Source organism: Pongo pygmaeus, chromosome X (genome assembly GCF_028885625.2).
Source record: "Pongo pygmaeus isolate AG05252 chromosome X, NHGRI_mPonPyg2-v2.0_pri, whole genome shotgun sequence".
In the NCBI taxonomy this organism is placed as follows: Eukaryota; Metazoa; Chordata; class Mammalia; order Primates; family Hominidae; genus Pongo; species Pongo pygmaeus.
This window is the reverse complement of record NC_072396.2, coordinates 25,334,543-25,358,242: the sequence shown is the minus strand read 5'-3', so window position 1 is coordinate 25,358,242 and position 23,700 is coordinate 25,334,543. Positions and strand designations below refer to the sequence as shown.

General features: G+C 36.9%; 1 protein-coding gene across 4 annotated transcripts in view; it reads right to left on the bottom strand.

Annotated features, from left to right (window-relative positions):
- POLA1 (DNA polymerase alpha 1, catalytic subunit) overlaps window positions 1–23,700 on the bottom strand; it is a 304,219-nt gene that overhangs the window by 175,615 nt on the left and 104,904 nt on the right. For all 4 annotated transcript variants that reach the window (XM_054472674.2, XM_063659960.1, XM_063659961.1 and 1 more), the window contains 5 exons: window positions 14,482–14,514; window positions 13,613–13,705; window positions 11,548–11,753; window positions 9,296–9,428; window positions 2,953–3,084 (listed from right to left, as the gene is read on the bottom strand). In XM_054472674.2, coding sequence (XP_054328649.1) covers window positions 2,953–3,084; window positions 9,296–9,428; window positions 11,548–11,753; window positions 13,613–13,705; window positions 14,482–14,514 — 597 coding nt within the window. The remainder of the gene's footprint in view (window positions 1–2,952; window positions 3,085–9,295; window positions 9,429–11,547; window positions 11,754–13,612; window positions 13,706–14,481; window positions 14,515–23,700) is intronic.

The following is a 23,700-nucleotide window of genomic DNA, read 5'->3' as shown; positions in this document are numbered from 1 at the left end:
CCCAGGAGTTCAACACCAGCTTGGGTGACACAGTGAGACCCCCATCTTGACAAAAAAAAAAAAAAAAGTTAGCCAGGCATGGAGGCATGCATCTGTGGTCCCAGCTACTCAGGAGGCTAAAGTGGGAGGATCACTTGAGCCTGGGAGATAAAGGCTGCAGTGAGCTATGGTCACGCCACTGCACTCCTGCCTGAGTGACAGAGCGAGACCCTGTCTCAAAACTTAAAAATATAATAATAATAACCTTCAAAGATTTCATTCTCAAACCTGAGCAGGGCCCCATGGTATGTGCAAGAATACGTGGCATACATCTTTAAAAACAGATTAAGAAGCAACGCTGGTCTTCTTCAAGTGCCCATGTAGTAATTTGTGAACTTCACAAAGTACATACTTCAGAGAGACAACCAGGTGCAGTCGATTCATACAAAACTAGGTAGTCATCTTTAGTAGGAAACTAATGGGAAAATATTTTAAACTGGAGACAAGTGGGCCCCTTAAAATAATTATGTTAAAGGCATGCCTTATGGAAATTATGTCTAATGAAAGTTAAATAGTTATGGATTTAAAACCTAGCCAACAAATGGAAGTTGATTTAAGATCTGAGCAAATAATTCACATAGGTTTAATGCGTTAACAACCTACAATATAAATTACATACCAAAAACATTACTCTCTGAACTCATCTGAATAAGTTATTAGTAGGGTACTATTTCCTAAACGTAAATTTTAAACAAAACAAAACCAAACCTGTTTAGGATATAGGCTATTCTTGGAGGACACCCTTGCTTAAGGCAGCAAACAGTCCTCTTAAAAATGTGTCATGATGGGCCAGGAGCAGTGGCTCACACCTGTAATCCCAGCACTTTGGGAGACTGAGGCAGGAGGATCACGTGAGGTCAGGAGTTTGAGACCAGATTGGTCAACATGGTGAAATCCCATTTCTACTAAAAATACAAAAAAATTAGCCAGGCATGGTGGCGCGTGCCTGTAATCCCAGCTACTCAGAAGGCTGAGGCAGGAGAATCACTTGAACCCAAGAGGTGGAGACTGCAATGAGCTGAGATGGCACCACTGCATTCCAGCCTGGGCAAGAGAGCGAGACTCCATCTCAAAAAAAAAAAAAAAAAAAAAAGTGTCATGATACATTTTCAAAAGCATATTCTAAAAATACGGCTGCATTATGAAACAGAATAATTTGAGTGCTTAAAAGCAAAAAATTTAGGCAGATTTGGCTAGCAAACATGTTGAAAGGGCGCATGTCCCATGGGTAGGGTACAAAGGCAAATTAAAGTCCTATAGGTTTTCTTGGGATATGTTAAGGAGAATAAGTTAATAAAAAGAAATATGAATCATACTTTTAAAAAGCAAATAAGGCACATACCAGTGGATGGAAATCGCTAAAAATACATAAAATTGGATGTACTGTACTACATTAGCAACAGCATTTTGAGCCTATGCATATCAGTAAGACCTGAGAAAAAGGAACCTTAACACCTAACATTCAGACATCAAGGAACACAAAATTGACTTTTAAATACAATGATCATCCTATTTTATAAGTTACCATACATCTTCATTGCAGGTTTAGCCAAAACACAATTGTGGCTTGATTTCATTATTAATGCTATTTCACTGAACCTATATAATTTTTCAAAGTTGTACGCTGCCATCTGTTCTTATCATTACCAATCTAAGAGCTTTTCCATGTATGCGAAGACAGAAGTAGAAAAAAAAACCTAGCCTATTTACCAAAATCTTTATTTGCATAATATGAAAATTGTTTTTTTGAGATGAGACTTGTCAGAGGCAATATGCAAAGCACATTAAGGGCTTGAGCGAGTCAGACATTTATGGAAATATTTTCCTGCAGGAATTGGCTTTCTGTAACAGTTCTTAATCAAGGGTAACCCTAGGGGGGAGACAAAGTCAAGTGCTGATTCCTGTCCATGTACTTAAATCATTTGTTATGTATATCCACAGCATATAGCAGGTACCAGCAGACTACTTTTAAATTTTCAAAAGACTCTGATTTAAAAACACATTGATTGTGGTTTGACAAATATCAATCATATTGCAATTAATTTTTAGGTTTATGTAAAAAAATTTTTTACTGTAACAACACAATGCAATAACAATTAGGATAAAACTCTTAATTTCTTTAAAAAACAGTTTTATTCAGATAAATTATACCTTATGGTTAGTCTATACCATTGTAATTTGAAAGAATTTGGATAAATGCTATGACCCTGACTTATCTTTACAGATAGAAGGGATGAGACCTCTCCTTTGTTAAAATTGTAGTTAAGGGCTTCGAAAGTCAAAAAACTGCTCTTCTCTCTTACTCTCTCTCCTCACCCATTATAGGCATGCTATTATCAAAAGAACTGGTAGTGGTTTAAAACGGTGTTCCAGAAGGCCTAGAAGTACCTTGTGAAACGGAGAAGGAAGGGTAAGGAGGTGGGCCCTCTCCACTTGAAGGAATAAAAAAAAAAAAACCGGTTGAATTGTGTGGTTTCCTCATATAGTATGTTCATAGGATCTCTCAACTTCTCCGTATAATCATGTAGTTCATATTTTTTCACATAATTATTTGGACATTTGCTAGGAAAAATGGCATTTATTCTTTCATTATTCCACTGATATTTATAATAGGAACTGCTGCAAAAGGAATGAGATAAATGAGGACTACTGCTGAACATATGGCGAAACTTACATTTGCATTAAAGTTAATTTAGGGTTAAAAGAGTAGCTACTGTTATAAATCTGTCACAAATGTTTTATGAAAATCCTAATGACATATGCCACACCGCTAATGTTTTTTAAATGCTACGAAACTACCAGACTTTACAACATCAATTATTGGGGAGAATGCTAAATAAGACACTGTGGCAATCTGGATTTTACTTCCAGTTCTTAAGAGGTATCAGAGTCTTATGAATGTCAATAGTTTACCTGACAGATGACATATGACACAGTATCTCCACCTTTCACCTTTCTGCCTCCTTGAGAATTTATCCAGAGGGCAACATGTACATGAGGTAGGCTTTTTTTATCAGGGTAATCCTGGGGATCCTTTGTCAATGCCTAAAAGAGGGAACAAAAAAGTTCTAAGCCTTAAAATAAAACCCTTCTTGCACAGATATACACTAAAAACATCTTTGCTAGAATCATACTAGCCACATAAACATAAAAAATGACAGAAGCTGTATGTAGAAAATATACATATTTTCTCTCCTTTGTTCAATAACTAACATAACCAGATGCAATCCCAACAAAAAAAGAAATATAAGTTAATGGGCCATATCACATGATACTTAGACATAAAAAGTTAAGACTATAAATTCAGTGTTATATGCAGTCTTAATGTGTGCAATTATCTCACTGAGTTAACTGATCAGTTGGGACTGATGAATAATGGCTACTCTGACTTAATGATTGTTTCTCAAAGGCTCCTCTGGCCTTAATAAATCCCAAAGGCACTAGAAATCACTGGATTTACTCATGCTGTCAATCAACCTCTACAGAGGGAGGATGAATTTGTAACAGAAAGTAAGTACTATGAGAACAGGAACAATGTCAGCCTTGCTCACAACTGCATGCACAGTGTTCCTAACAATGCTTGATATACAGTAGCAGCCAAATATTCGCTGAATAAATTATTTCACTCCATCTGTAATAATTCTCAGAATAATTTGTTCAAGTATTATAAAGTACCACAGGATGAATAAGACACAGTCATCTGCTATTAGTGGAAGACTGTCTACCCTCCACCTCTCCTCCAAAAAAAAAAACCTCTAAAATAAGCTATATGTGCCATAAAGGAGATGTGAACAAAGTGTTATGGAGATAACTTAGAAAGGTAAGAATGATTTCCACCTGAGAGCAGAAATCATGGAAGAAAAAATTAAGCTGGCACTAGAAGGAAAAGCAAGATTTTAAGAAAAGGTAATGGGGGTAAGAATATTCTAGGCAGAGAAACAAACAAAAAGGCAAAAGGTGAGGAAAAAACGCATTCTATTAGACTGGAACTCAATATGCATAAAGAAAAGGAGGAGGATACCTAGCCCTGGAAGGGGCAGGTTTCAAAAGACAAGAGAAAGGATGGGGACCAGGGTACTGCTGGATGAGCTCACCCCGTTCTAAAGTGTGGACTGTAGAGCCCTGGGAGTTCCTAATATCCTTTCAGGGGGTCCAGAGATCAAAACTATTTTCATAACGATACTACCTGTACTGATGATACAGAAGCAATAGTGGGCAAAACTGCTGGTGCATTATAAACATGAATCAGGACGGTACTATCAAACTGTACTAAGAGTCACTGTATTCTTCACCACCATGCATAGTTAAGAAAAACACTTTCACTTAAGAATGTCCTTGATGAAGCAGTAAGAATTATTTTTAAAGCTCTCAATAGCAAAGACTTGGAACCAACCCAAATGCCCATCAATGATAGACTGGATAAAGAAAATGTGGCACATATACACCATGAAATACTATGCAGCCATAAAAAAGACTGAGTTCATGTTCTTTGCAGGGACATGGATGAAGCTGGAAACCATTATCCTCAGCAAACTAACACAGGAACAGAAAACCAAACACCGCGTGTTCTCACTTGTAAGTGGGAGCTGAACAAAGAGAACACGTGGACACAGGGAGGGGAACATCACACACTGGGGCCTGCTGAGGGAGTAGGGAGGAAGGGGAGGGAGAGCATTAGGACAAATACCTAATCCACGCAGGGCTTAAAACCTAGATGACGGGTTGATAAGTGCAGCAAACCACCACGGCACATGTGTACCTATGTAACAAACCCGCACGTTCAGCACGTGTATCCCAGGATTTAAAGTAAAAGAAAAAAGAAGAAAAAAACAGCTCTCAACCCTTGAGTACAAGTCTACTATTTTGTGAGATAAAACAAAGTACACACAAGGCACATCTGAAAAACAAAGATTGCTCAAGGGAAAGCATTTGTACAACTGTTTGAGTTGCAAGCTAAACTAGCTGCCTTTTTCACAGAATATAATTTTTACTTGAAAGAATAATGGGCAAACTACTGTTATTCTGACTTGGGTATCTGACAGACAATTTCTCAAAAAAGAAGTGAGCCTGCCACTTCAAGGCAAAAAAAAAAAAAAAAAAAATCTGACAGTATATATTATTAATGATAAAATTCAAGCTTTCAAGTGCAAATTAGAATTTTAGAAAACTTTTCTACTTCTGTGAGCCTGAAAGCTTCCCAATACTTAAAAACTTTTCTGATATAAGTAGGACTATTTTAAAACGTAATTTTTGATATTGTACAATGAATGTGTCTATTTTAGAGGATCTGTATAATTCAGGGAACCAACATTTAACAAATGATCAACTCATGCCACACATGGGTAAAATATTCTTTCAAAGTACAACAGAGACCAATAGCTTTTAATATAAGAGAGCATGAAAAGTTCATTGATATGGCTTCAGATTCCACATTACAAAGAAAATACCACCTGTAGACTTCTGGTGCAGGATCAGAGAAGAATACATTCAACTATCAGAAAAAAATACTAAAATACTTCTCCTTTTTCTAACTACATGTTTGAGTTAAACTGGATTTCTTCCTATACTTCATCCCAAACCACATATCACAACAGATTGTATGCAGAAGCAGAAATGAAAACCCAGATGTCGTCTACTGAGCTAGACATTAAAGAGATGTGCAAAATTGTAAAATGATACCACTCCTCAGGCTAAATTTTTCTTTGTTTTGAAATATATAGCTATTTTTCATAGAAAGAAATGCTATTTTTTGTAATTATATAATCAGTTTGTTGCTATTTTTAAATAAATTAACAAATGTTTTTAAATTTCTAACACACTAAATATCGAGATAAACCACATCAACACGAGCTCCTGGGGTCTTCAATTATTTTAAGAGTATAAAGGTGTCCTAAGACCAAGAAATCTGAGAACTGATGTAGAAGAATAAAGCAGGCCCTCAAACATGGCTGCACATGCCCAAGTTATGTAAACTTACTAAATTCCATACTCAGTGTAGCAGAGTGCCTAGGAAACTCTCCCAAGTATTTGAATCTCCTCAAACTGGGAATACGTGAAGTTTTGATTGTCTTAGACACGCAATACAATATAAAAATCTTAACTGATATAACAGTACTTAAGAAATCCATTATCTTCTTCAATGGATTATTCTTCAGTGCAATGTTAAGAAATTCTAAATTTCAGCTGACATACTTTCCAATTATTAGATGTAGGCTATTTGGGGACTTTACAAGCTAGTTTTAGAAGGCTTCATTTAAAAAAAAAAAAAATGCTTCCTGGTGGTTTAGGCTCAAGTTAGCCAGAGCTATAAAAATCAGCTGTGAAGTATTTTGTGTTACTTTATGAAATATATTTAAGCTAAGATTGCAGTAGTTCAGCAAAATCACACATGCTGTTTTTCAGTTGCTTTTGGCAACAAGGGCTAAAATCTCTAAAGGTAAATCCCATCACTTCATGCATGTCTCTACCCTAATTTAACCTGTCATTTTCAAGCCCTACCAGCATCACCTAAAAAAATATATATATATATATTGTCATGAGACCATCCACAACCAGTCACATACATAGACTCTTCCATCCACTCTCCTTTGGAAGCAGTAAAATGTAGAAACTGAATAGCTCACAAGTTTTAAATAGTGCAAGTATTTAGACAAATGTTAAAGATTATCAGGATATATCACCTTTAACAAATGAATAGCTTACTGTAAATAGATACAGAACTACAATAAAGATAGTCCTTTCATCAGAATTTACTGTACTTTCATCAACACTGCAGAAATTCTTCTCTATTAAATAAAAGTTAAGAATAATGGGACAGTAAATACATTTTTCTTTTCTTTTTTTTTTTTTTTTTGAGACGGAATCTTGCTCTGTCGCCCATGCTGGCATGCGGTGGCACCATCTCAGCTCACTGCAATCTCCGTTTCCTGGGTTCAAGCGATTCTCCTGCCTCAGCCTCTTGAGTAGCTGGGATTACAGGCACCTGTCTCGGCCTCCCAAAGTGCTGGGATTACAGGCACAAGCCACCGCGCCCGGCCGACAGTAAATACTCTTAATAGACCACCAGAATCTTGAAAATATGGACCATGCATTCCTTATTCAACTTTATATCCCAGAATCAGCATTGTGTACATAAGAGGTACTCCATGTTTGCTGAATGGATGATTAAACAAGCAAAGGAATTCTTTCAATGCTTACTGAACAACTACTATTTGCCAACAGCTATCCTAAGTGATATGGAGAATATAAAGACAGTAAGTCACAGTTTCAGTTCTGCCACAGAAAAATCTATTCACAGCCCCATCATACTAGACACTAAGTATTAACTATTATTGTTATTGGTAATAATAGAATGTCACTATAAGTTGATAATTATTGAAGCTGAGTAATGAATACATGAGGATCCATGATACCATGCTGTCTACTTTTACTAAGTCTAGAAATTTCAATAATAAAAACTTAAAAGAATGCAGACACTGTCAGTATAACTATGACTCTAAGTTTCTTTTTGCACACTAGTAATACTGTGTCATCATTCATATGAGGGGATTACAGTGTGGGCCCACTACCCTAAAGGAGATGTGCTCAGTGTTATTTTGCCAATTATGTAGTCATGCTAGGACTGACACTCCCAAACTCATCCCTGGAAGCCCTTGTGATAGAAACCCAAGTTTCTAGGAAGGTAGACAGGATCAGGGATACAATATGCAGAATTGATGCAAAAACTGACCAAAGGAAGTCTTTAAGTCGTAACTCTTACTCGTATAAATTTTTGAGAAAGAAAACAAAATCTAAAAGGAATCTACTTTCTAGATGACACAGTGATTCCATGCCAATATGTACACACTTCATCACTTAAAGTGGAGAGCCAGTGCCAAGAAACATTGTCCCCTTCTAATATATAAACAAATGTCTTCTTTCATGACATTAAGGATGCCATAGTCAAGGTACAGGAAACAACTTACCTAAGAATAAACATAAACTGTAAGAAAATATTCATCCCTTCTAGGAATCAAAGAAATGCAAATTCAATGCAACTGTGAAATACAGTTTCATATTCATTATGGTAGCAAAGTTTTATTTAAATATCATCACCACTACATGCAAAACTGTGGTGAAACTGGCATATTTTGCTATTACCAATTGGTATCATCCTTTTACAAAGCAATTTGGCAAAAGCCATACAGATATTCACATCTTTTGACTCAAATATTTTCCTTCAAGGAACCTAAAATAAGAAAGTAATTCATCCAAATGCAAAAAGATAAATAAACAAAGATGTTCAATAGAGTTATTTATAATAGAAAACATTTAATAATCAACAAATTTAAATAAAGATGTATCAGTGAAACAGATACTTTTTTTAATACACTGATTAATTTGATTTTTAAGGTAATATAAAAATGTGGGAAAATGTTTATGTTAAATGAAAATATATTTCTAAATAACATTGTAATTGCTGCAATATAAACATGTTTTCAACAGTACAGAAATGTGCAAAAATGACAAGCATTACATTAGCACAGAGTATTACGAATGAGTCTTCATTCTAAAACTTCCATTTACTGTCAGCATTAGATTCTTTTATTTTTTTTGTATGCACTTTGACAACGAAATCTACCACAAAATGGTAGCATGGTATTTGCAAAATTAGCTTCTGAATATATAAGGGTACTAAAATGGGAATAAATTCGTAATCTAACATTTTGTTTATTACACAGTACTTCGGAAACCAAGATTCTGTTTTTCAAATTAGGTAAGAAAAAATATTCCCTATTTTCAACAACTAAGACTGTCCCTAAATAACTTTTGTCCCCAAAAGGATCACCATCTGTGAAGTTAAACACACACATGAATGCACACATGCACACAATAAGCTTACAGGCTTACACTCCAAACAACTATTACTTAGGGGAACTATGAAGAAAGTAGTGTTCTCCAGTCCTATGGAGTGATACAGTGATATCACTCCATAGGACCTCTGGAATGTAAACTGTATCACTCCATAGGACCTCTGGAAACAAGTCTTCCAAGAATTAAAGTAAGGACTAGACAGAGAAGGTCTCTGTGGCAGACATGGCAGTACCTGTGGCTGGAAGAGGTATGCTAATACTCAATCTGTGAGATAGTTGTTAAGCAGCTTTCATCACCAGCTAGAATTTATTTCAATTGCAAGGATGAGGTGGTTCTTCAACTATCTGAAGGAGGCAAAAAACACATGACAGCAGCTGGGATCAGCAATAAATGCTACATTTACCTTGTTAATTTCAAACTGGCTCACTGGGACACTGCCATTTAGCACATTTTCTCCAATTTCTATCAGCATCTTCTGAATGTTTTCCACTATAGTGTCCCGGCTTTGATCAGAAAGAATCTGGCCAATCACAAAGCTGCAAAAAAAAAAACAAAAACAAAAAAACAAAAAAACAAAAAAAACAAAGACAGCAGTTGATTTTTTAATATATTTTACTAGTAAAGGAGAAGAAAGGAAGATAAATGCCATTAGATTAACATGTAGCCAAGAGCTACAGTAACAGCTAACATGAGGGTTAATGTCGAAAAGGCAGTTACTATTTGTTTTTTAACACCAACTCTACCGAAAGTTTGCCAGCCTTCTAATGTGGGGTTTGGCCCTAAACATACAGATCATTTTTTATGTGGCAGCTAATATTTTATATAAAATGTGAAGAAAAGCATGTGTTCCATTATATTTTTATGCAATTACAAAATTCACAAGCAGTTATATTCTCCTCGTAAGTTAAAATTTTAGAAGACAAATATTTCACTTTCCTCACAAAGCACCAAGACATTATCTCTGATAACAAGATATCATCTCCACCTGAGACAACAACCATGCGCTAGATGAGTAGAAATATGAAGTCCTTTACATAAATTTTTTTTAAAAAACAAAGATTTCAAACTTTTCTTTCTTCACCTTCATTTTGTTGCTCAGTGTTCTCCCTTACGCTATTCCTTAAAAACTTCATGTTATTCAACCAGACCCAAAGGAAAAAGAAAAAGGAAAGGAGTAAGAAAGCCAATATTTTATCCATTTCTGAGAAAATGCAGAGCGAGTTTGACAGCTGCATTATAATTTGTCAGAAAAAGAACCCCGACAAAAACATTTGTATAGCTTTAATTACTAATACATTTCTAACTCAAGAGAAATTTACATCTATTATGATGCGTCTTTTCTTAGAAAACACAAAGCTGAAGAGAAAACTCTAATCCACAGTCTATACAAAGTACTTTCATCTTTGGGTACATTTGGGGGCAATGAAGCATTTCAAACATTTTTACATTTGGTAAAAGGCTCACAGTGACCTATACTCAGATGGTCAACTTTGCCTAATCAAGAGTAGTTTTGCAGAAGCAATAATTGTTCAGTCTCCCAACTTGACAGCAAGAGGAAGACTAGAAAACAAGTTTTTAAATGCCAACATTCAGAATATTAAAATTGATGTGAAATTTAGCTTTAAAGAAAAAAATTCTTCTACTTTCAGAATTGGTCAAGGTCACAAATTAAGATGGTACATGAAGCATCTAAAAATTCTTTTTTTTTTTTTTTTTGACAGAGTCTCGCTTCTTTGCCCAGGCTGGAGTGCAATGGCGCGATCTTGGCTCACTACAACCTCCACCTTCAAGGTTCAAGCGATTCTCCTGCCTCAGCCTCCCCAGTAGCTGAGATTACAGGCATGTGCCACCACACCTGGCTAATATTTGTATTTTTAGTAGAGACGGGGTTTCCCCATGTTGGCCAGGTTGGTCTTCAACTCCTGACCTCAAGTGATCTGCCTGCCTCGGCCTCCCAAAGTGCTGGGATTATGGGCGTGAGCCACTGCGCCCGGCCTAAAAATTCATTTTGAAATGGGTGCTTTATACATTAATATGACCCTTAAAAAAGCAGGTCTTATTATCACATTCTTCAGTCGCAGGTGCAAAGCTAGTCAATCATGATATTTACTAATTCTGAGGTACATACAGGATTTGAGAAGGAGCCCTTAACTTGGTATTAGTAAGAATCTTTTATATACAAATCATATGGGTGGGAACAAAGTCTCACTCCATGGCCTATTTTGAATCCCAGAACATTTTAAGCTATAAAATGGGAAAATCTTAACAATTATATTCCTAAAGAGGCTCTAGGAAGATTCAGGAGCACAAAACAAGGCACTTTCTAATAGCAACAATAGAGCAAAACAAACCAACATCAACGAAACCAACTCTATAAGGATCTGAAGTGTGAAGGTTTACCCTTACCATGAGTTAAAAACTCATGAGATGTATCTTACAGCAGGCATTTCTCACTGAGCAAATTTGGCTTTTTCTAAGTTTTAATCTACCTATAAAATTCCATTCCAAATAAGAATGATTAATAATTCTTATTAATAATAATAAAAATAACAAAGAAGTGTTCTTGTGCTTGGCAGATTCATAAGCATTCTCTATATCATTCACACCTGAATTTTTAAAAGACAAACAAGAAAAGTAACTGAAAGCTGAACTCACTTTCCAGTGTCTTTAGCAAGATCACACCAATCTCTTCTAACTATATCTAATCCTTTGAGCTCCTGTTTGGTGACGTAATTCCCATCCGACATTGGCTCAACAACCAGAGCAGCGTATTTCTTTTTTTTCAGCAGCAGCAGAGACTTGAAAACCCCATCAATGTCTATTTCAAGCAGTTTGTACAACTTATTCACTTCACTTTTTACCTGTGAAAATTTCAAATATTAATATTAGCTTCTCAAACATCTAATAGGGAAAAGATGAACATGTTACAAATTCCCAAGAGTTAATCTAAACAGAACTTGAAGTCATACAACACTGGAATTTTACTTGGCTTGTATGTAACATGATATTACATTGGGTATAAAGCAAAGACACTGAAAACTGCAGGGACAAAAATAGATTAAAAAAAAAAGAGAGAGAGAGAGAGACAATAATAGATCATCCCATGCAACCAAAGGACAGGACTGGCTGGATCAGCCCCAGGTAATATATGAAAATTATGAAACAGTCCTTGTTGAATGTAAAGACAATGCATACATACAGTATTTGCCTTCAAACTATTGTTAGTTAGTGAATAGACAGTCCAACAAGTAAATACGTGACCAGAAATAAAGAAGTCAAACTTTGACTATTAAAATAATGTTTAAGACCTCTCTTAACACCTTGACTATAAGCAAAGAACTACATGATGAACAAATAAATAAAGAGTCCTCTGCTCTTTCTGACAGGGTCAAGGCACAGAACATCACCTCCAGGGAAAACACTCAACTTTTCAAGGCCCAGTATGAGTACAATGTGCCAGGCTTGCTGTCAAGTGAAGACTACCATTCAAATTCCACATATTCCAGGAGGGAAAGACAGGAAGTTGTTAGTTTGTAAGATGATATCTTAGTTTTAGTTCATGCAGACAATATCTTAACATAGCAAGTGTTTCTAAAACACTGTGAATTGTGATTGCAAATTGCTATTAAGAGGCTACAAATGATTATTTTTAAATGTCCCCTTGACTTTTCAAATATATTTTAAGTACTCCTGTAAAAATCACAGTTGTGAGTGTATATGTATGTATGTAGGTATTTATATATAAAATGCACCTGAATCCTACCAGACATATGAATCACAATGTAGTAAGTACTAACGTGAACACATCTTAAACGTATAACACTTAGACTGTTTTCAAAGGAAAAATGTATCTACCATTAAAAAAAAAAAAAAAAAAAAAAAAACCTTTGAATTTCACCCTCGAAACAAACAGCTGGAATAGAAATTAAAAACAAGAGGGGGCCAGGCACAGTGGCTCATGCCTGTAATCCCAGCACTTGGGAGTACAAGGCAGGTGGATCACAAGGTCAGGAGATCAAGACCATCCTGGCCAACATGGTGAAACCCCGTCTCTCCTAAAAATACAAAAGTTAGGGGGGCGTGATGGTGCATGCCTGTAATCCCAGCTACTCAGGACGATGAGGCAGTAGAATTGCTTGAACCAGGGAGTTGGAGGTTGCAGTGAGCCGAGATCACGCCACTGCACTCCAGCCTGGCCACAAAGCGAGATTATGTGTCAAAACAAACAAACAAACAAAACAAAAAAAGACAAAAAAAAAAAAAAAAAAAGAGGATTGGGCACGGTGGCTCATGCCTGTAATCCCAGAACTTTGGGAGGCTAAGGTGGGAGGATCGCTTGAACCCAGGAGTTCAAAACCAGCCTGGGCAAAAAAAAATCTCTACAAAAAAAAATTTTTTTTTTAATTAGCTGGGCATGGTGGCAAGTGCCTGTGGTCCCAGCTACTCGGGAGGCTGAGGCGGGAGGATCACTTCAGCCCAGGAGGTCAATGCTTCAGTGAGCCCTGATCACACCACTGCACTCAAGCCTGGGTGACAGAGTGAGACCCTGTCTCAGAAAAAAATAATAAAGAAAGACAGAAAAATAGAAGAATTGAGAGACACCAAGTTTATTATTTTCAGAAGCACACACATTCATATATACATGAATTTATAGTGTTCCATGTCAGAAACAGAATTCACAAAAATAGGTAAAGCAGATAATTTCATAAAATTATCTCACCTTGTTTCCCAACTTAAATACTTCTTCCAGATTGGTGCTATTGGTGTTTATCATAATTGAATCTGTATCTCCATAAATAACTTCAAGATTCATCTAATGAAAAGCAAAAATTATAAAAATTAACAAAAACATAGTGACCATTACACACAATGAAACTAAAGATTTTCCATACTACAGAAATTACAGGCTCCACAGACTTTTCAAAAGTTTATGTTAATTATTATTTATATTGTCAGGGTATACAATTAAAGATTAAGCCCCTATAAACCAGAAAGGCAAGCACCCTGACATCAAGAAAATCTCTCAAATTTTCTTAAAACAGAGAGTGAAGTGGAAGGGGAATTGTGTCTAGTTTCAACTGAAACAAAATACCAAATTAAATAATGAGAAAAAAGAGAATAAAAGACTAGGAAATGGGGTCTATATTTATCCACTGTACCACATGCTTAGTGGTCATGGCAATTTAAGAAGCGGAAACATAATGGATTCTATAAATTCAGGGGCACAAATCCATATTAAATTCTTAATACAGTTGCAAACAGTATTTAGTAGAACATGAAGAGTGCCAAAAAAAATCAATCATAACAAACAACACTAGAGCACATACAGTATAAAGGCCTGGAAATAAACTCTAATTAGCACTGTTACTAATTTGTTTGAAACACTCACATATAGGCTTCAAGCAGGGGCTAGATCATATCAGCACTGGTAAAAGAAAAAAGCTGTAATCCATTAGGAGGGATTATAAATGTAAACTAGGCAACCTAAGAAGCAATTTCCAGTCTGTTTGGGTTACAATTTTCCTTGAATACAAAAACGTTACCAGTTATGGTATTTAAGTTTTATACAATGAAAATGCTCAACATTACCTTTTGTACCATCTCTTTCGTATGCATCAAAATCTAAATGAAACAAAAGTCAAGATTAATATGTTACACAATTATAAAGACATAAATAGAAGCACATAGAGATAGGTAACTCTCAGTAATTTGCCATTTCCATGTATTTCTAAAGCTCTTGAAGGTTTTCTAACAACAGCCCTTAAAATAACCATAACATCAATGTAATCTAAGTTTGCCTCTATGCTGATTCTGAGCCAGAGATATGCATGCATATATATACATATATATGTTTAATAAACACACAATAAAATATCTCTATAACATGGCAAAAAAGCAAACTATTCTCATTACTAATACTTAAATAGAACTGCATGCCTAAAAAAAGCTTAACAAAGCATTTCAAATCTGGCAATTCTTATTCATGGTATTCAGGATCTTAAAAAGTTAAAAAAAAAAAAAAAGCACACTACATTTAAAATTCTTCTCTAGACTAAATTCATTGAAGAAAGAGAGTAGACAGATTTTCACTATATTGCCTGGAGCTACCCCAGTACCCAGTAAAAAGGTGGGGCTCAAGAAACATTCAGTGAATGAAGATGAACATGGATATCTGTTGATAGGTCTGTCCCCAGGCCCATATAGCTACAGATCAGAGATATTTAGGTTACGATGTGGATAGAAATAAAAACTGATATAAATTATTTTCAGCCAGATCAGAAGTAACACATATTTAACAAACAGCCTCTTAAAAAATAGTAATATGACATAATTAGGACTCAGAAAGAAAGTGTGTGTGTGTGGGGGGGTGTGTTTAAAACACATGTGCTAGATGCTGTGCAAGGAACACCTTGTGCATTTTCTCATTTCATTCCCCTAGATCTCTAAGGGGTAGCTACTATTAATATCCTCTTTTGTTAGATGCCAAAAGACAAAGAGAAATTAGTGTCCTAGAATGACAAAACAAGGATATGAACCCAACCATTCTGACTCGAGTATGGGGTCTTAGTCACTCCATGCTATTGCCTCTCTGCTATCACCCATCTTTCAAAGCATCAGTCTAAAGCTGAGGTCACTTTTCTAATAGACCAAATAAAGATTTACTTCATTTATATTTCTTTCTCCTACTTCAATAGTCCTCTTTGTCAACTAAGCTCAAGCTTCATGGTGTCATTTCTTTCTCATCTTCCCTTTCTCATCTTCCCTATTACAGAGCTTTGTAAATCCTGTCTTTAGAGTATCTCTTATATCTACCCATTACTTTCCATTTTTTATTGCCCTCTCCCCTTTATTACTATCTCCCAGTTTTGTTCAGATGTTCATTGTATTAATATTACGTTCTTAGACAAGGAAGCCCTTTCTCCTGCCCTGGGGATGGTGAATGGTGGTGAATTCTGATTAGGCTAAGCCAGTGGTTTTAATACTGACTGTACAGTGGAATCACCTGGGGATCTTAAAAAAAAAAAAAAAAAATCTGGCCCCAACAGTTTTCTTACATTGCAAGCTGGCTTAAGGACCACTGGACTAAGATAATCATGGCAATTCCATTCTGGAAACAATGATCAGTTTAGGCGTGAGCATGTGAACAGAATCCTGGCCAATTAAACGTAAGGAGAATTCCTGTAGGATGCTTCTCTGAAAGGTTTTCCTTCCTGATTTGAGGGGGCAGGCGGTGGGGGACTACCTTTTTAGACTGAGGGCTGCTTGGAGCAGTGGTAACCATCACCGTGGCCATGAAGGGCCATGCCTAGGGTGCAAGCTAACATGCTGAGCAGGGCCGGCTGCAAGGTGGAAAGCACCTGACTCCATGGCAATAAGGTTGTCACTGAGGATGAACCAACTCGCATCTCTACTGGCTTTAGGTCTCATCAACTCATCCTGAATATCATTACCAATCTCCTGAATGTTTTCAATGCCTCTCCCATGCCTACAAGGTCAAGACCAAATTCTGCAACTGCACCTCAACCACTGTTCCACTTGTATGGCCTGTTATTCTTTTACATAGATCCTCTTGCTGGACAGAATAAATCTCCCAGTCTTCCAACAGTTAACTGTGTACAGACTCATATTTTCATGCCTTCACTCATGCAGTGTGTCTCCTACCCAGAATTCCTTCCCCAGTCCTTTTCCTATCATTGAATTTTACAACCCTCGGCTCAAATCCTTCTTGCATGAGCTGACTGGCCCAGCCCATACCTGTCTCTCTCCTCTCATCTGTGTTTGAATTATTTTACTAGTACTTGAATGATGCTTTATGTTATTAGCTCCCACCTACCCACCCCAAACTAGACTACAAGCTCCTGGAGGTCAGACCACATGTTTGTGCCTAAGTGCAGACTTCACTGTAATAGGAACTCAAAAAACTGTTTGCCAGGTGACTGATAGGTCCTGTAGTAATCCCAATTACTTTTCCACTAGACACTAAAATTCAGCTAACATAAAAAACACTCACTCTCCCCAACTTCATCTTCATTTTTTAACATTTAAATTACAGGGAAATGCATTGTGGGAGAATACTTGACAATTCCTTTAGGGAAAGGGCAATAATGAGACCAACCCAAGGCAAATTAATCACAGTGAGGACAGAATTACTTATCAAGAGTCCTCTTTACCCTCTGCCTCTTAGAGTTAGCTAGGCTTAGCTTTCCTTATCACAATGGACAACACCATAACGTAACTGTTACCTCAATAAAATACCTGAGGAGCAGTTTGTCAACCTTTTACTACAACTCCACATATTCAATAACCAATTTCTTCTACTCTTGTTTCACAACATGAACCAAATCTACTATGTCATCCCTGAATGTACCTTCAATGTGAACTGGCAACCTTCACCTTTCAGATCCATCATCCACCCCTACTCCATCCTGCCACCAACTCACCACCATTGCCATGCATAACCTGAGGACTGCTACCAAAACAATTTTCTCTTTGGTGGCAGAAATCTTTTGATGGATGTCTTTTTTTGCAGAAAGGGTAAACTATAGATTATGCCGCAACTGCTTTTTTCACCTAGCACTTATCCTAGAGGTTATTTCAAATTCACACATAAAGAGCTGCCTTATTCTTTTTTAATGACTACATAGTACCCCACTGTATAAATAGAACATAATTTATTTAACTAGTGTTCTATTAATGAACATATAGGTTGTTTCTACTCTTTACCATTACAACCATACTTCAACAAATAATCCCTATACATGCGTAATTTACAAATCTGCCAGTAACAAGATAAATTACTACAAGTGGGTGTGCTGGGTCAAAGGTTATGTTTCAAATTTTTAAAATAAATATAACCCAATAGCTATCTATAGAGGTTGTACCGATTTCTGTGGACCTCACCATCTTTTCAGTGGGCCTCACCAGTAGCTGATGATAATGTTCCGTCTCAGGTTCAAGGTCCTCACCACAGTTTGTCAACTCTTCAGCCCATTCTATACAAGACAACCCACAACCAGTCTGACCCCTAACCTCTCATGTTTCTTCACGAAGCAGTTCTAGATGGTGGGTATCACAGTGACCTCTCTAGTCCAATGCTTATCCAAGTGCTAATGAGCAGAAACACTCCAAAGCTGCCCTCAAGTCCAGCCCTCAATTCAAACTGCTCACTGGGGAGGGCTCAGCTGTTATCTACCCAGGGAGCTACCAAATTCTTACTATCTACCAGAAGGCCTGTTACATGGGAGCTGTTAATAAATATTTATAGAATGCTAAGTGAATAATCCTAAGGGGTACACAGTATTATAAATCCCAACTGACAGATGAGGAAAATCAGGCTCTGAGATTTTGCCCAAAAGCTTGATCCAGAAGCTAGACTTTATGTTTCACTTTCTTTTCATTATGTCCCACTACCTTCTTAAAAAAAAAAAAAAAAAAAAAAAACCCACAAAAAACAAAAAACCTCATACCACATAAATGTTCTAGAAGTCAACAATCAAAAACTTATACATTACAGGTATTTTCCCCATTGAAGAAACACTTTTTAAAAATAGCCACAAGTACCCAGAAAGGTCTACTAGACACAAGGTACAATGATTACAAGATGACCATTCATAAGTTCACTTTGAAGTGACAAGTGTAATATTAAAGCTGCCCATTCTGACAGAAAATCATTTTGTAAGTGCTAACGGCTAGAAAACAGGGCTTTAAAGGCTTGCTAAATTCATTAATAAGGCAGTCTGCAGTTATCTGATTTCACAGCAACACCTGCATATTTATCTACTCATTACCAATTGGATGATGGAATTTTTTCAAGCACATTTCAAAAATCTGCCAACTTCAAGTGTAAAAAAATAAACTTTGTGGTTAATTTTTCCCTTAACAAAGTACAGCTGTTGAGAATAATTGTTCAAGATCTTACCCTGTAATGTCAACTGCAGCAGAACAAAGAGTATTTAATTAGCAAATCTATCCAGTAATTCAACACCTATTATATAAAATGCCTTCGTGATTTTATTCAGGATAATTTGCTAAGAGGGTTATTACTGACATTCAGATGGAATTTAAAATTCCTACGCAAGTCGAGTCATAATAGCAGTAATGATCTCCCCAATCAGGAGACTCGGTGTCACACAAGGCTCTCTTGCAATGCAGCAGCCGATTTCCTGACTTCTTAATTCCTGGGCTCAGCTCAGTGAGAGCCCTTCACGCCGATATTTCAGTCAGCAATACATCTTTAATGGGACTCTATTAAAATAACTAGAACAAAAATGACTTTTTTTTGGTTAAAAAGAATGACAGCACTGCCATCATATCAATCATTGCAGGCTTTGCAGAACAGTGCCGTTAGGGGAAAAGAGGAGGGGGAAATAGGAAAGGGGTGGAGGTGGGGAGAGCAATAATTAAAATAATACAAAAAGGAATTTTAACCCCAGTCTGAGCTTCTGAAGGCTGGAAAAGGGTAGTGGGAACTAGAAAGGAAATTTAGATGTGTATCAAAAATTGTTTTCTAAAGAAAATAATGTGTTCATGAATATACCCACGATATGGTTTACTAAGCAGAAAGATGTTTTTTGTGTGTGCCAAGGTTAACAACAGCAACAACCTAAGACCAACTACTACTAAGATGTGTATTTGTAGGTTCTCCTAATAAGTTCAGGACAACACCCGAGTCTTTGTATTTTGTTAAAATAGAATACTGTTGTATTACAATGCATCCAAAGGTTATGAAATGTTTTTAGATGCTATTACAGACTAAAAGAGTATTTATTAATACTAAACAACAGAGAGAAAACACCAGCTTTCCACAGCTTAAAAAAAAAGTTTCAAGGTCGTATTCCGAAAACATGTCTACTATAGTATTACATATTAACGAGAAACCCACTTTGATGTATGATGCAGATATTAAACACAAAGAAAATCCTACAAGTTAAGAAAATGTTGAGTAAGGTGAAATTCTAAACAAATAATGCACAAACAGAATGACAACTGAAATCTCAATGGCTTCAGGATTCTTCCATTACCGATGATATAAAATTAGAAATAAACTGCAAATTAAACAATACATTAGCATAACAGGGGTAGTAAAATATAAATGGTTTTGAAGGCTAGGAAAGAGAAAGGCAGGTGAAATATTAATATAAATATTATGATATTTGATAATCCAACCATTACCTAAGCATTCCACATTCCAAATTTCAGCAACTGCCAAACAGGACTCAGTGCTACTCAGTTCTCCCACTTGATGAACATTTATTTCATCCTTATTCTATTAGATTGTCTTTTTCCTATTCTCTGTTATTCTTAGATTTGTGTCTCCTCTAAAAATGTTCAAGAAATACGGGCTATGGATTTAATAAGCATGGTACTTTCTGTCTTCACTAGTTAACACTTTTGTGATACTGGGCTACTTATTGCCTTTAAACCTTAGTTTTACTTTCTCTAAAATTGGGGTGATATTACCACCTTGTTCCCTGAGCTAGGTAAGAACAAAAAGAACCATAGGCTTAAAAAGTGCTTTGCAAAGATAAAATGTTATACAAATATTCGTTTTTGTTCTTTTTTTTTTTAAGTCTAGAGTCTGAAATCAGAGCACTTGTTTAAACTGCCAATTACCAGCTAAGTGATTTGGGACCAAGCTGGTTTCCCTTTCTAGGTCTCAATATCCTCATTTATAAAATGAAGAGGTTGAGATTCCTCACAGATCTAAAAATCTAGAATCCAACTATGACATGTAGAAATGTCTCTTCATTATATTTGATTGGTTTGTATTTCAATCACATTTACTTCTTCAGTATTAGGAAATTGAGGTACTAGTGTACCTAACAAGGATAATTAGCACTGTGAGGATATATTTCCATATTCTAGGTTGCTTTTGAGGGCTATGTGGTTGTAAAATAACTAGAAACATGTAAGTTCTCACAAGTTGTCTGGATACATCTTTATGCACTTAATGTGAGTGGGTATATTTAAATACATAATAACATCCAACACCTGTTGAGATCTCTTTTCCACACTTAGGGGGTATATATACACATCTACATATATATCAAGATTTCTCAACTTCAGTACTATTAACATTTTAGGCTGAATAATTATTTATTATAAGGAGCTATCCTGTGTCTATTGTGGGATGTTTAGCAGCATCCCTAGCCCCTACCCACTAGATTTCATCAGTAGTATGAGTGTACACATGTGCCCCTGTGCTCTCCTTCTCTCCAGCTGTGACAACCAAAATTGTGTCCAGATATTGCCAAGCACTTCCTAGGAAGAGCAAAACTGCACCGGTTGAGAATCAGTGATACACACTGATGACAGCGTTTTCTCTCTCCAGGCACACATTCAACTGTTGGTCCCATAGGCATTCATTCTAAATCCCACCCATCTCCTCCAAACCCTTAACCAGGTCCAAACATGATAATTGGCCCCTCCAGAAACCTTCGACCAGAAGAAAGGACTGGTTTCCTTTCTATCTTTTATTTTTCTTTTCTTTTTTTGTTTGTTTGTATTTTTTGAGATGGAGTCTCTCTCTGTCGCCCAGACTGGGAGTGCAGTGGCACGATCTCGGCTCACTGCAAACTCTACCTTCCAGGTTCAAGCAATTCTCCTGCCTCAGCCTCCTGAGTAGCTGGTATTTCAGGCAGGCGCCACCACGCCCAGCTAATTTTTGTATTTTTAGTAGAGACGGGGTTTCACCATGTTGGCCAGGTTGGCCTGGAACTCCCGACCTCAGGTGAGCCACCTTCCTCGGCCTCCCAAAGTGCTGGGATTACAGGCATGAGCCACCGCACCTGGCCCCAAATGGTTTCCTTTCTAATCCAATGAGCCCACATATGCTACATTAACTATACTGCATCTTTCCAATGTGGCACCTTTTCTGCATTCCCATGTTCTTCCTTCAGACACCCATCACTCTCTCAGCCTACTTGTCTCTAGCATCACTACCTCCCAAGCCAATCTTCACACTTTGCCAGTGTTCTTTCTATAATAAAATGTACTTCTTGAAATAAAATTCAAACCCCTGAGCCTGTCCTTGAGACTCATCTAGTTGAGGCCTATCTCATCTTCTAACACTTCCTACATGCACCTTCAATCCAGCCCTCTCAAAATACTTTAGGTTCATTAAACAGGCTGTGCTTTTCTTCTTGCTTCTGTGTTTTTACATGCTGTTTCCCCAAGTGGTTAAAAATGTGAGTTGAGAAGTTAGGCTGTGTGATGGTTAATTTTATATGTCAACTTGGCTAAGTCACGGTACCCAGATATTTGGTCAAACACCAGTCTAGATGTCACTGTAAAGGTATTTTTTTAAAAATGAGATTAACATTTAAATCAGTTGACTTTGAGTACAGCAGTATATCCACCACAGTGGGAGTGGGCCCCATCGAATCAGTTGACGGCCCTAAAAGAAAAAGATTGAGGTCCCTCAAGGGAGAAGGAATTCTGCTGCAGACCGCTTTCGAACTGTAGCTGAAACATCAACTCTTCCCTGGGCTGGCCGGCCTGCCCTACAGATTTCAGACTTGACAGCCTCCTGACAGCCTCCATAATAAATGACACTGACACACACACACACACACACACACACACACACACACACACACACACACACACACACACACACACACACACACACACACACACACACACACACACACACACACACACACACACACACACACACACACACACACACACACACACACACACACACACACACACACACACACACACACACACACACACACACACACACACACACACACACACACACACACACACCCCGTCTCCTAATGGCTCTGTTTCTCTGGAAAACCCTAATATAGGCTAGCTGGGTTCAAAGCCTAATAGCACTGCTAATAAGCTGTGCGATGACCTCAGGCAAACAATATAACCTCTCTAACCTTCCAATTCCTCAACTGTAAAATGGAGATAGCAACTGAAGCTTCCTAATAGGGCTTCTGTGAGCATTAAATTTAACAATGTATATACTTTGTTTTCTATGGTCTCTGGGACATAAGAGCTCAATAAATGTTAGGGGTTATTATTACCTAACATCTACTTATTTCACAAGGAACTTAATACTGTCAGAAAAGCCTTCTCGAGACTCCCCAGCCGAATGATATTAACGAATATCCTAGTCCTATGTATCCCCCAAAGTACTCTGTGCATACCACAACACACCACTCTATTACAAAAGGTAAGATTGAGAGACCATAAGCAAATTATAGGCAGAGATCATATCATGGGCATTAAACCTAACGAAATGCCTGGCACAAAGTAATAATTCAATAAATATTTATTTTTTAGGCTCTAGTAAAAGGAGGAAAACTCCTAGTGGTCCAGCTTGAGAAGAGCAAACCATTATCGATCAGTAAGTGCATCCCCACAACAACAGGACCCTAAAGTTGATTACAAAAAGCAGCAATTAAGCCCACGCACAGTACACATTTAAATGCTGGCTTTTTCCATGCAAGAAATGAAGAGTGAATCAGTTTTGATCCCACCTTCAAACACAATGCATGTTATATAAACAAATATTCACTCAAGAGAAAAGAAATTTCTATTCCAATGACAAAGGCCCATTAATTATAAACTTGACTATAAGTGTACCTCTCCCATACAACTATAGTTTCCAGATAAACTGATTTTGTTTTAAATCCTTAATTTACAACCTAGACCTTCTGGTAGCTCATGTATGAAGAATATAAAACACACTGAATAAACAACAATTTCTGAAAGGCTTCTCCTCCCAAAAAGACAAATTTAATACTATTTATGAGTATCTCTCCATTATTGCCCTACAATTTGACA